This window comes from Octopus sinensis, linkage group LG4 (assembly GCF_006345805.1).
Source record: "Octopus sinensis linkage group LG4, ASM634580v1, whole genome shotgun sequence".
In the NCBI taxonomy this organism is placed as follows: Eukaryota; Metazoa; Mollusca; class Cephalopoda; order Octopoda; family Octopodidae; genus Octopus; species Octopus sinensis.
This window is the reverse complement of record NC_043000.1, coordinates 164,131,468-164,146,844: the sequence shown is the minus strand read 5'-3', so window position 1 is coordinate 164,146,844 and position 15,377 is coordinate 164,131,468. Positions and strand designations below refer to the sequence as shown.

Sequence of the window (15,377 nt, the reverse complement as noted above, 5' to 3'; positions counted from 1 at the left end):
ATTTATCGAAAAGATAAAAGGCAAAGTCGACCATGGCGGAATTTGAACTCAGAATGTAGCGACGGGCGAAATATCGCAAAGCATTTCGGCCAGCATGCTATAGATTCTGCCAGCTCACCATCTTAATAATAATAATAATAATAATATAATAATAATAATAATAATATAATAATAATAACAACAACAACAACAACAATAATAATTATAATAATAATAATAATAGTAGTAGTAGTAGTAGCAGTAGTAGTAGTAGTAGTAGTAGTAGTAGTAGTAGTAATAGTAATATTAATAGTAATAGTAATAGTAATAGTAATAGTAATAATAATAATAAAAATAATAATAATAATAATAATAATAATAATAATAATAACAACAACAACAACAACAATAATAATTATAATAATAATAATAGTAGTAGTAGTAGTAGCAGTAGTAGTAGTAGTAGTAGTAGTAGTAGTAGTAGTAATAGAAATATTAACAGTAATAGTAATAGTAATAGTAATAGTAATAATAATAATAAAAATAATAATAATAATAATAATAGTTGTAGTAGTAGTAGTAGTAGTAGTAGTAGTAGTAATATTAATAGTAATAGTAATAGTAATAATAATAATAATAATAAAATAATAATGATAATAATAATAATAATAATAATAATAATGAGGAGTCTATTGACATGTATAACTCTAAACATAAAAAATTACATCTGATGTTGATAATGTTAATATTAAGAAAAACGTATTTATAAATAATAGAAAAACTAAATCAAGGAATATTATTTGGCATAATGCACCATTCGCATCTTACATAGCTATTAACATTCCCCGAAAATTCTTGGCTGCACTGGATAAATAATTCCCACCTTCAAGTAAGTACGAGAAATTATTTAATCGCCATAGAGAAAGAATTTTCCTATTCAACCACCAGAAATTTGACTGAAATTATAGCAGCACATAAAAAAAATAAAATTAGTATCTCAACTGAAAATTAGTAAACAGGTGTAGAACCAATAATGTGAATTGTGAAATTGGCTCTAATTATAATTTTCTTGAATTATATTTTGATACTTTAGGAAAAGTAATTTTGACTGTGAAATTCACAGTACATTTGAGATAACACCTAGTAATAATATCGATTATAATATTGCTAATAATCCTGTCTTGACACATACTTCTGAGCCGAAGAATTAGTACTAATTCCTTTAATCATGAAAACCACATACAAGTGAATAAATGCCTATGTAAATGCGAAAACAAAATTATGTGTCCTTCAGAAAACAAGTGTTTAAGGAAGAATATAGTGTAAAAATGTAAGGTCATTACAGGGGATCGTACCTATTACTATATTGATTCTTCTGTAACAATTTGGAAATCTAAATTACATCATTCTTCTTCATTTAAAAGACAGGAATATTTACTATGATATAAAGCGGTTCATTTAATTACGCACCGTCGCACAATGCTGGTAATTTTAAATGTGATATTTGCCTTGAGGAAATGTATAACATAATTACTTCTAAATTAGTATTATTAAATTGTGGGAATAATTTTACATTGGAATATTCACATAAATATTGAAAACGTTTAAATATTTCAATAGTAAATAATTGCTTTTTCTATAATCTAGAATTTCATTTCATCTAGTTTCAGCTCACGAAAAATTTACAAAATCTATGTTAGTAATATATAGAGTTAAAATAAAATATATCCTTGTGATAATATAAAATGATATAAAATGAAAGGAATGGCAAAAAAAATATACGAATAAAAATAAAAGGGATGTCATTTTATATCATTTTATATTATCACAAGGATATATTTTATTTTTAACCCTATATATTACTAACATAGATTTTGTAAATTTTTTGTATTTTTTTAAATTTTGTATTTTTGTATTTTTTAAATTTTTTTAATTTTTTGTATTTTTATAATTTTTTATTTGAATTTTTATCCGAATTATGGCTTGTACTGTAGGGTCCAGCGAACGTCATTTACACGTGCCTATTTTACACATACTTATGGGTTTAAAAAAAAATTAAAATATAGTTTATAGTATTGAACGTTGATAAAGTGATATAAGGGCCTGATGATTGGGGTTACATTTTAAGAAGGGTTCCAGCAAAATTGGAGTGGTTTAGGAACCGGGAAATGTACCTGATGAAACACATGTAGCCAAGTTATAAAACAGTAGGTATTTAAAATAAAAATTCTTTTTATATGGTGAGATGAAGGGGCCTACTATCTCTAAATGAAAATATATATTTCTTCATTGAGAATAATTTGAACCCCTGTTATGCCGGAATTTTTATTCCCTAACAAATAAAATTAAAAAACTATATATGCATACACACACACACCACACACACACACACACACACACATATATATATATATATATATATATATATCTTCTATCTTTTACGGTTTCAGTCATTAGGGTACGGCCATGCTGGGACACTGCTTTAATATGTATGTATGTATGTGCGCGCGTGTGTACAGGATAGCCTGCTTAAGTTTCACTTGGGGTGAAACTTGAGACCATTTTTGTGTTAAGTCAAAAGTTTCGCACTATTTTGGTAAGTTATTCGTGTTATTCCTCAAGTTACAGCAAAGAAGCTTAGCATTCAAAGCAGAGGCCATCGTGTTGCATCATCTGAAGCCACCTTTCTGCCAGTTCTTTAATATAAATTCTTGTCCTTCGAGGCGAAGAACTCCTCCACTGAAGCTTCTACCTCTCATTAGTTGATGAAGCATGGCTAACGCAGGTAGTGAATCGTAGGGAGCTAGTGGGTGTGATATCAGTTCAATTCCTTCAGGTTCCTGGAGCTTATTGCGTGTCGTTCGAGCACTATGAGCTCTTGTGCTGTCTTCGTGCAAAAGGGCTCGCTTTCTGTTAACCTCTGCCGAATATCTTTGCTGCACAATAGCATACATCTGCGCCAGCTGTTTGGAACAATGGTAGGACTGTCCAGAACGAACTTGTCGTGAATTAACCCCTCATAATTCCACCAGATGTGGAGGCGCGTGGCTTAGTGGTTAGGGTGTCGAACTCATGATCGTAAGGTTGTGGTTTCGATTCCTGGACCGGGTGATGCGTTGTGTTCTTGAGCAAAACACTTCATTTCAAGTTGCTCCAGTCCACTCTGGTGGCACAAATGAGTAACGCTGCGACGGACCGGCGTCCCGTCCAGGTGGGGAATTTTTACGTCACTGAAACCGGGAAACCGGCCCTAATGAGCCTGGCATGGCTCGAGAAGGAACATTTAAAAAAAAATTCCACCAGATACAAAGCATCACCTTGCATTCGAGATGCCCATGTTTGGAAACAGGTCCGGAAGCTAGCTCTTGCTTAACCACTGATTATGCACTTTAGGATTGTGGAACAATATCTCCCTCGGATTATTACTTTTTCCGATCCGTGACTCACTTCCTACGCTTCATTAACTAAAAGACAAGGACTGATATCAGCGTAGAAAAAAAAAAAAAAACTGGCAGAAAGGTGGCCTGAGACCGTGCAACATTATCGCCTCTACTTTGACTGCTAGGCCACTTTTATTGTAACTTGCCGAATAAAGCAACTAAATTATCAAAATATTGCTAAGCTTTTCACTCAATCCTTACACTAAGATCTATCTTTCTGTCTATACCTGCGCACACGCACACAGAAAGAGAGATTACACACGAAAAAATAGATTAACAAAACGTAGATGCAATTTACTCTCCCTCTTCCCCTCTTCATTCGTTTACTCTCCCCCGTCTCAACTGCTCTCTCAAAACTGGGACGACCCGAACGATTGTGTTTCTGTATGTATATACTATATATACATAAAATAGAAGATGGGACGAGTACGTATTCGCAATACCAAAACCGTATACGGCGTACGGCTAGAGTAGACCGTTGAGAATTTTCTGTCTTTAAATTTTGTACGTTTTAGATCATTCGTTTCTATTTCAAACGACCACTTCACAACTTCCCATCGCCACCGCAAACACACACACACACACAAACTACATGTATCTATTTGTTTATGGTTGCAATCATCATGGCTGACATGCTACGAGGAAATATAATTTTCTTAATTACATCTTTACTTATCTCGTTTCACCTGTTAATAATACCTGTGGAAAGTAATACCAACGCAATCGTACACGTCGACAAAGATCTTTTAGAGCTGATCCAAGCAGAAGGTTTAACGAAAGTAAGTTTTTATCACACTTTTATACCTTCGCTTTCACACTTACCTCGCACTTGTATGTGTATGTATGTCTATGTGTAGGTGTGTGTGTGTATACACACACACCTGTATATCCTCTCTATATAAGTACTGAGTGATCGTTGAATATTTTTGTTTTTACTTATAGCTTCACACAAACACTACACTACACACACACACAGATAAGTATACACACACACACACACACACACAGATAAGTATACACACACACACACACACACACACAGAAGTATACACACACACCACACACACACACACAGAAGTATACACACACACACACACACACACCACACAGAAGTATACACACACACACACACACAAAAGTATACACACACACACACTTATGTATGTGTTGTGATTCGAAGCAACAATTGTGAGCTACTAAAGATAACGTTATTCAGGCAGTAATAAGTGATTCAAACACCTTTCCTCTACCTTTGTTTCCGTCCTATTTGAAAATATAATAATAACATTTCAGTTTAGACTTCTCTCGCCCCCTTAATTAGTTACGACCAAGACAAAGGACTTAAGACTAACGTAAATCTTAATGCTTGGGGGTTTTAAATGTTTATAATGAAATAAACGTTATTTATTTAGAAAACTTTCTCTTAAGCAACACGTGAGCGAGTATTTTTTTTTTAATTAATGCAGTCCATCGATATTATGAATTTAAAATATTTTCGTTGAAGCCCACACTTTCGCTCGATCAGCTAAAAATAGCTGTTAAAGTTTTCCCAGACCGTCTAAAATACAACTGTCCTAGATACACACGAGGATTCAGGATGGTATCGATATGACAATCATATATCTTTTCTACTCTAGGCACAAGGCCCGAAATTTTTGGGAAGGGACCAGTCGATTAGATCGACCCAGTAAGAAACTGGGTTAAGGCAAAGTCGACCTCGGTGGAATTTGAACTCAGAATGTAAAGACAGACGAAATACTGCTAAGCATTTCGCCCGGCGTGCTAACGTTTCTGCCAGGTTGCCGCCCTGGTATGGCAATCATAGTCCTGTCCGATCATTGTTAATCAATTTTACGTGGTATCAGCACACACACACACACACACACACACACGCGCGCGCACACACACACACACACACACACAACACACACACACACACACACACTAGCAGAGTATCTTGTTGCTGCCAGGTAATTTTCCACCACATTGCTTTGTGGGTGTGCTATTCTGAAAGTCCGCCAAAGACTTTCGGAATAGCATTTCCTTATTAAGTTGGATTTTCTTCACTTTGACAGGGATTTTCGAATTTGTTTTTCACCACACTCTTGCAAAGGTTGGGGGGAAGCTTTTTAAGAAAGGGATTTTTGAAAATTTATTAATCCCTTCACCTTCCTTCCGGATTCATTCTGTCCACTTCTTTTTGCATTACACATTTAAAACAATAGGAGAGGCCTCTTTTAAAATTTATGAATTTTTTCAACCCCCATCTTTCTCACTTGGTAGCAATTTGGGCCAATGTTTTTCTTGCGCTTAAAAACGATGGGGGAAGCCTTGGAGGTTAAAAGACAAAATTGGTGATTGCTATTTCAATCCCCACTTCCTTCATTTTCTAACAGAAAATGAAACTTTATTTAAATATAATAGTGAAATTTTAAAAATATTTGGTTAATGTTTACATCTTGACCCGGAAATGAAAATAAGCATTAACTAATTCTCCAGTTTCTTAAAAGCTATGAGGAAAAATCTCGGATCTTGTGAATTTTCCGAAGTCCTCTCTCCACCCCCCCGTTGCTTTGCGCGCATTTTTTTTTTCATATCCGTTACCTACACATTGTTTTACACCCATTCCAATATTTGTTTTTGATTTTCATTTCCAATTCAAGATGTAAACATTAACCAAACATTTTTTGTGTGATTTAAAGGCTATTTAACTGTTATTTTTAGCATGCCTCATGACCACTTGATTACCTTCCTCGTTTCTTTGTCGCTCTTACATGTATTGATTGATATTCTCACTATTCTTCTCCCCATAAACACATTTGATGGTCCTTTGATGGGATTTAAACAAAAAAATTCTGGTTGTCTGCATTTAAAACAATTTTAAAAAATAATTTCAAGAATCGAAAAAAACATTTTTTTCATAATTGTATGAATTCCCAAGTATAGAACAGACATTTGCAAAAATTGTCTGAAAATTCCCCAAAATACAATAGTTATGAGGAGTTATAGGCTTAAACCAGAATTACGCCAAAAATGTATATAAATCTTTAACCCCCCCCCCCCGCCATACCAAGTGTGTGTGTGTGTGTGTAAGAAAGAACGGATTTACTATCAGAAAAGTATATATTAAAATAAATTATCTTTTACCTGCCTTTTTTGAAAAACTGTCACCCTAGTGAAATTCCTTATACACATGCATACACACACACAATGTGAGTGATATTCGTTTATAGAAAGTGAGAGAGTTTGTCCGGAGAAAATGTATCTCTCTCTCTCTCTCTCTCTCTCTATATATATATATATATATATATATAGTGATACCTCGCAGTACGAGTTTAATTCATTCCACGACCGAGCTCGTTTTACGATTTACTCGTTTTACAAATCAATTTTCCACATTGAAATTTACTACAATATAATTAATCCGTTCCAGCCCACCAAAGCCACCCAAAAATATTTTATTTATGGGTTTTAAAACAGAAAAGCTGTAGTTACAAGTAAAATGACAATTATAAAAAAGAGAATGAAAAAGAAATATGAAATCTGGTTTTATTAACTGAATTACTTTGGAGACGATTTGTGTGCGAAGAAGACAATAGAGCGGAGAGGTGGAGGATGATTACTGTTTGGAAGGAGATTCTCCTTCCATTAAGACTTCAGGAAGAACAATTACTGGCGTTTTCTCTCTCACTTCACTTAATTTAGGCTTTTTGGACACACTTTCCTGACTTTTTACACTTGCAGGTCGTTCCATTAGCAACATATCAAGAGAAGTCTGATTTCTCCTGCCTTACAAAATGTTACGAAAATGCACCAAATCATTAAGTCGAAGCAGCTGCACGACCTGCAGATGCTTTTCAGGATGATATTTCCCCACAAATTCAGAAATATATTGGGCCACTTCGCCAACAGTGTGCTTTTATGTCACTCGTAGAGGAGATAGCCTTCTCCGCTACACCTGCCCACCTCCGGGGAACTAATCTCTTTCCATCACATCCAAATGCTGCTGCTCCTGAAGCTGCAAGGGTTCGTCTGTCATCAGCTTCTCTGAGTATTCCTTGACGAGATCATTAATGTCCTCATCATCAACCTCGAAGCCCATGGACTTGCCAAGAGACACTCTTCTCGACCACAGGTGTTTCAGACTCAAACCCTTCCAAGTCTTTTTCGGATATGCAGTCAGAGCACAGTTTCCGCCATGCAGAGCTCAGCGTTCTCCTCGCTACACCCTGCCAGGCCATGTCAATAATTTACAGACAGTAAACAATGTTGTAGTGCTCCTTCCAAAACTAACAAAGGGTTAGATTTGTATTTTCGGTGACTTCAAAGCACCAACAAAGCAGGTGTTTGGCGCACAATTTCTTAAAATTAGAAATCACCTGTTGGTCCATGGGCTGCAAGAAAGGGGTGTTAGTGCGTGAAAGGTACAGAACTTTTATAAATATAAATTCGTCCGGATATCTTCGAGGTTAGGAGGGTGAGCTGGAGCATTGTCGAGGATGAGGAGGGTCTTGAGAGAAAGATTGTTCTCCAGAAGATACTTTTTCACTGCTGGTCCGAGGATAAGGTTGGCCTACTCGGAGAAGAATTGCCTGCTGACCGAGGCGTTAACGTTTGTCTTCCGCATGATCTGCAGCTTCTCCTTCACAATTCTGTGTGACTTGAACGTTCCTGTGTTTTCGGAATGGTTGACAAGGAGCGGCTTAATCTTCAAGTCTCTACTCGCATTGGCACAAAGAGTTAGCTTATCTTTCATAGGTTTGTGGCCTGACATTTTCTTCTCCTCTGCAGTTATGCAGTTCTTCTGGACAATTTGCTTTCCAAAATAGGCCAGTTTCATCACAGTTTAATTCCTGCTGTGCGATGAACCCCTCGGCTGCGATAAGCTGACGGAATTCACGCACGAAATCTTCAACTGCCTTCGTGTCACAACTCGCTGCTTCTCCATATCTGACAACGCTATGAACACCAGTCCTCTTCTTGAAATTATCAAACCAGCCGCGACTGACCTTAAATGTTCCAGGGTTCTACTTCAGGAGATCTCCATACAGCGCTCGTGCTTCCTCGCAGATGATGGTCTCCGTAATTGTATCCCCTGCAAGTTACTTCTCGTTGATCCACAGGAGAAGCAATTTCTCCTTTCGTGGACAGGTGTGCATTGCTTAGAGAGCTTGGAGACCCCCCTTTGCTGTTGTAACGGCCTTGATCCCGTCCTTTTTCTTCAGGATGGTGCAGATCGTCGACGCGCTTTGTCCACTCCACGCACTCCTCTCTCATGTTTATCCATGATTCCCTCAATTCTACCGGGATCAGCTTTTCCTTCTTCTCGGCACTGTCCTTTGCACTAACATTCTTAGGATTCATGGCCAACACAACTAATTATTATAAAATAATAACAAAAAGTGCACAAAACTAAACAAAAACATTGGGAAAAGCGCAATAAGAATGCTGCCTCTGCGAGATAAACAACACGTGAACTGTGCGAGCGGAGACAAGTTGGCAGAGCGAATGCGAGCTGAGAGCCGCCGACTAGCGATAGCTTGTATGAAAATCACTTCAAGACAAAAATCCACTCGAGCCTCAGCTCATACAGCAAATTACTCGTACAATAGTGCACACACACACACACACACACACACACACACACACACACCCTACAGCTGTTTCAGGCTAGTTTTCTATTGATGAACAAATAAGAAGGAAACAGTGTTTTCACGTGATGCATTTGATTTGTTTATCAATAAAAAAACATGTCTGAAACAGCTGTAGTGAACCTTCGCCCATTTGTGTTATTATTTATACTATATCACATAAAGACCTGCAGACTGCATGCCAGAGTATACTTTTGCGTGATCTTGTGTATACATTGGATGTATTTGGTTTGTGGATGCATGCATAACTGGAAGGCCAAATCTATATATGCTTAGTAAATATATAAGTGTCCATACACACTGTTGATATACAGGTATGCTACCCTCGACTCTATCTTGGTGACTTTGTTATTAAAATACCTCACTTCTATTGGATCCTGTAAACAATCTATATATATATATATATATATATAAATTGAGATAGGGGTTGCAAATTCAACCCTCCATGGGATAACACTCATTCATGTACGCTGTTTTGTTATATATTTTTATGTTTAACCTTAATGTTCTTATGTAGTGGTTCAATAAAGTATGTGATTGGGTATTATCTGGTAGTTGATTAATGATTTAGATGTATTTCTCCATTTTCTGATTTTGTATATATATATATATATATATATATATATATATATATATATATATATATATATATATATATACATATATATATATATATATATACATATATATATATATATATATACATACATAAATGCATTTTTCTTTTTTCTTTGGCAGTTTGCAAATTTAATACAAAAGGCAAACATAGAAGAGAGCTTCACAAGCTCTATTGCCAGAACTGTGTTTGCATTCACCGACAAAGCCTATTTTGAACTTCCACCTGAGCGCAAGGCCAGTATTGAATCTATGACTAAGACAGATTTGGAATATTTTGTGAAATTCTTTACAGGTAACAAAATTTAACTTAAGCTTAAAACTAATGAGTGTGTGTTAATAGACTAAGTGCCAGTGGAAGGGAAAGGTAAATTTAATCAGTAGTTTACAAGCAATTAGTGACTCACTTTACCCTTCCTATAAAATTGGTTGACTCCATGAATATATTAACCCTTTCGATACGAAACTCCCTGAGATTGTCCCTGAATTTGTGATATAAATTTCATGTTTTGAAATGATCTAAATGAAAACCTTTGCACAAAATTCCATGTTAATTTATGTTCCAGAATGGTGTTGTGGGTATGCACACATACGTTGGACTCTGTATGAAATCTGTATCTTACTGATTGGCAACACTCAGTTTTCTCTCTCAATCTCCTCTATTATTGCAACAAACGTCCCTTCCCCTTTGAACTTTCTAGATGCGCATCCCTCACCCTTACTGTGCCTCATCTCCTAGATTGCACACATAGTAGTTTACCTACGCAACCGTAATTCTTTGGAATTCACTCTCCAGTCAGTGTTTTCTATAAGCATTGACTTAGAGTTGTTCAATTAGAATATCAAGTAACCACATCAATCTCACTGCATTTGGAGGACTTGCAAAGGTTCCCATGTCTTCTTTCGTCTGTGACTAGCTTAGAAAAATGAAGGATTTACCACCACTGCCATCACCATCATCTTTTAATGTTTATCTTCCATGTTGACATGCATTGAGTGGTTTGACTGGATCTGGCTGGCTGGGGGAACTGTGCTGAACTCCAATGTCTATCTGCTTTGGAATGGTCTCTATGGCTAGATTCTCCTAATGCCAACCATTTTACAGAGTGTTGTGGATGCTCACAAGACTAAGAACTCTAATGGCTTAGTGGAGCTACAGAAGAGAAGGCAGCAGTTTTATGGTAAATGATAAAAGGTTTCTGTATGAAAGAAAGAGTCTGAACAGATTTCTTGGTGTGGAGGAGAGATTCATGACTACTCACATCATACAAGAGTGGGTGAGAATAATTGGTATAATTGAGTCAATAATTAATGTACCAGCTCAGTATAAGGCTTGAGTATTCTCTCTCTCTCTTTCCTTTTATCATTCTTCATAAAGTTGAATGTAAAGTATTGAAGTTTGTCAATATAAAATTACATTTGAAACTCATGAATTATGTTTATAACAAAAGGTGATAGCGGTGCTGGTAGTGGTGGTGATGATGATGAGAATAACAAAAATAATAATAGTTTCTGCTTTCGGCACAAGGCCAGTAATTTGAAGTGGAATGAGTTAGACAATATCTTAAATCCCAGTAGCTTGACTAGTACTTCATTTAATTGACTCCAGAAGGATGAAAGACAAAGCTGACCTCAACAGAATTTGAACTCAGAACATAAAGAGCCGGAGGAAATACAGGACCTGAGGACAGCTGATATCTTGAGTATTGAGGCGATGGTGCACAGGCACCGGTTACGTTGGACTGGACACTTTATTAGAATGAAAGATTGCAGGATCCCTAAGCAGATGCTATACAGGGAACTTGTGAATGGAAAGAGACTCCAGCAGAAACCAAGGCTGTGATTTAAGGACTGTGTCAAGTCCTCGTTAAAGGCCTGTGATATGCAGGACACTGACTGAGAGAACAATGCCTGTCATCGCCACAGATGGAGGAAGCAGGTTAAGGAGGGGTTCAACACTTTTGAGAGAGTATGTATTCTGCATGAAGAACTTAAGTGTACTGCCCAGAAGCACATGGCTGGTGTAGTGAATGGGGAAAGCTTGGTCTGCAATGTTTGCAGTCGTGTGTGCTTGTTTAGAGCAGGCCTCATTAGCCACCAACGGAGCTGCAAATACAAAATATTAATCCTAGAGCGCACAATGTTCCTGAAGGTAAGCAATGGTCTCCTTCGGTCACGTGTGGACGACCATCATGTACTTGGATGTGTGTTTTTGTATGTATATATATGTATATTTGTGTATGTATGTATATATATAATAATAAAAAAAAAAAATAATAATAATAATTGTGTACAGTGCTCAGGTGCACTACAACTCATCTAAAGTGTATATATAATCAGGTGTAGTTTCGACGGATTTCGGGAAGCATGAGGGCCTTAAAGGATGCAGTGTCATGGCAGTCAACAACTGACGCAGGCAGTTTATTCCATGCTTCAGCAACTCTGAGCGTGAAAAAATGTTTCCGAAAGTCATGGGAGCTGTGCTGTTTTCTGACTTTGTAGGCATGTCCACGTGTGTTAGACACATGGAGATCAAAAAGGTGTTCAGTGTTGTTGTTGGTGAGGTGGTTGATAACCTTGTGGGTGTTTACCAAGTCCGTCGCCAGACGCTGGAGCTTCAGTGAATCCATGCCCAGGGAAACAAGGCGCTCAGAATATGGTAGGTGTCTGATGGAGGGTATGCGTTTGGTTGCACGTCTCTGGACAGATTCCAGGAGGTCAATGTTCTGAGCAAGATAGGGATTCCAAACTGATGATACGAATTCCAAGTGCGGTCGTACCATAGCTGTATACAGTTTTAAATAGATGGCTGGAGAGCGGCTAACAAAAGTCTTGCTGAGTGATGCCAAGACACCCTCGGCCTTCTTGACAATTTTAGAGATATGCTTTGTCCAACGCAAATCACTGCTGACAGTGATGCCTAGGTCACGCTCGCAAGAGGATTTCTTGATATCAGTGTTGTGGAGGGAGTATGTGGACGCAGGGTTTTTTCTCCCAAAATGCATGGTGGTACACTTGTCCACAGCTAGTTTCAGTTGCCACTCTGTGATCCATTGCTGCATTGTGTCTAGGTCTGATTGCAGGAAAGAGTTGTAGACATCAGGATCAGTCCTCTTGATTTCAAGGTACAGCTTGATGTCGTCTGCATATTTCAATACTGTGGCATTCTTTAAATTGGCATCTATGTCATTAATGTATGCCACAAACAGGAGGGGACCAAGGACAGATCCCTGTGGTACACCCGATGACATCTCATATGGTGTAGAGTGCTGTCCTAGAACTGTGACTACCTCCTTTCGGCTGAGGATGAAGGATTTCAACCAGTTAAAAAGGTCATCCCCCACACCCATTGCAGAGAGTTTCACCATAAGCCTTTTGTGTGGCACAGAGTTGAAAGCCTTAGCAAAGTCAAGGTAGACAACATCCACCCATGAGCCACTGTCAGTGATCTGAGTAATGTCCTCAAGGAACTCGACAAGCTGATCACTGCAGCTGGAGTTAGGGACAAATCCATATTGTGAGGGTCGGATGAGACTGTGAGAGCTCCAGAAGTTCCAGAGTGTTTCTCTGACACACGATTCCATCAGTTTTGCAATACAGCTAGTGAGACTGACTGGGCGATAGTTGACAGGTAATGTGCGGTCGCCCTTTTTGAACAGAGGAATGACACTGGCAGTTTTCCACTGTTCCGGAGTAGCACCATTGTTGAGGCAGTACTGGAAGAAAATAGAAAGCTGGTGTAAAAGGAAGTGCCTGCCACGTTTGAGAAGCAGGTATGTAACTCCATCGAGACCAAGGGAGGCATAGTTGCGCTTATTTTGAAGGTGACGTCGCAGCATTGCAGGTGTAAATTCCATAGTTGTTATGGAGTTTGCTGTTAGTGATGGTGAAGATGGTACATTTTGATTTTCAACAGTGAATATGTTTGCATAGCACTCGGCAATGAGTTCTGCGCATTCCTTGGGGTCGTCAGTGATCTGGTTTGTGTGAGGGTTGCGAAGAGGGCCCACTGGAGAGTGAGGTCTCTGCTTTGAATGCACATATTTCCAGAAAACCTTGCTGTCAGGATTGGCTGCTATGCACTGTTCAAATTCAAGCACTGCTTTTTTTGTCACTTGCTTGAGATGGTTGGAAGATTTATTCCGCTTCTTTCTGTTGGTGTCTGATTTATGCAACTTGTATTCCCGTTCAGCAGTCCGACGTTCCTTCCTGGCAAGTCGGACCGTTGAAGTTTCCCAAATTGCCCTTTTGGGGCGGTTCTTCTTTTTTTGTTTACGTGGCACTGATGCTGCACATGCTGCCCATATTGAGTCCAGGATACTCTGGAGTATAGTATTCACATCTCCAGAGTTGTAGAATTCACGCCAGTTTGGGTACTGTAGTTCAGTGTGGTACAGGTTCCAATCTGCTCTCTTCCAATCGCAGGAAGCAGATTGGAGATGGTTCAGGTGTTTGTTGCCCGCAAGAGCCAGATTGGCGATGATCATAGCATGATCAGAGTCACCTAGAGGTTCCTCCGTAGTGCAATTGATAACCGTGATATGTGTGTATGTGTGTGTGTGTGTGTGTGTGTGTGTAGATATATTAGTGTGTCCATATGTACAGGTGTATGTATATATATGTGTGTGTGTGAATATATACATATGTATGCACATGTGCATATATATGTACATATATGTATGTGTGTGTACATATATATATTTATATACATATATATATGTATATGTGTGTGCATGTATATATGTATATTTGTATACATGTGTATATATGGATATATATATGTATGTATGAGAGTGTGTGTATATGCATGTGTATATGTATAAACATATATGTGTGTGTATATATGTGTGTGTATATATGTGTGTGTATGCGTGTATATATGCATGTGTGTGGTGTGTGTATGCACCATCCCACCTTTGAGAATTGAATGGCTGACCCTCACCACACAGGCCAACTCTTGACCAGAACACAAAAATACTGATCATTCCTAAATTTTCCATTCTTCTCAATTACTATTAATCTTATTTTTATTTATATATTTTTCTTGATTTTATTTACTTTTTTCTCTTCTCCTTCCCCTTCTTTGCCTTCTTTCTTCCTTCCTTTTGTCCTCCTCCTCCTTGTTGCCTTTATATATACATATATATACAACTGAGCAACATAAAACACAACTTAGAACAAGGCAAACATCAAACTCCCCTTACCTCGACATTCCTGTTAAATGTACGAGGCATCAACCCATCAATTATTGCTCAAAAATGGAAGATCCCATATATAGAGAGTTGGCTTGCCAAAACGGCACATTGCTTCCCTTTCTTTATCCTTACTGAAACTCACCTGAACAACACCCATATGGACGCCAAGGTGGAAATAAAAGATTTCACCATTGTTCGTGCGGATCGCACAGACCGAAATAAGGGAGGGACAGCCATCTTTATCCATGACTCCTTTTCACTTGATGCCAAGGACATATTTTCCAATGGCTATTGTGAATCTGTATCATTATTCAGCAAGGTCAAGGACATAATCATTGTTGGTCTTTACAGGCCTCCCCAAGCACCTCTAAAGTGCTTTGAAGAGTGCTTTAGCAAAGTCAAGTCCTTCCTTCGGAAGTGCAACTCCGGAAACATACTAGTGATGGGTGATTTTAACCTCCCTCATGTGAACTGGCCCACAAATACTCTGAAGTTAG

The 15,377-nt window shown here is 37.8% G+C and overlaps 1 protein-coding gene across 1 annotated transcript in view; it reads left to right on the top strand.

Annotated features, from left to right (window-relative positions):
* The first annotated feature begins 3,753 nt into the window (after window positions 1-3,753).
* LOC115211120 (transforming growth factor-beta-induced protein ig-h3) overlaps window positions 3,754-15,377 on the top strand; it is a 79,317-nt gene continuing 67,693 nt past the window's right edge. The window contains exons 1-2 of the mRNA XM_029780055.2: window positions 3,754-4,198; window positions 9,809-9,980. Coding sequence (XP_029635915.1) covers window positions 4,028-4,198; window positions 9,809-9,980 — 343 coding nt within the window. The 5' untranslated portion in view covers window positions 3,754-4,027. The remainder of the gene's footprint in view (window positions 4,199-9,808; window positions 9,981-15,377) is intronic.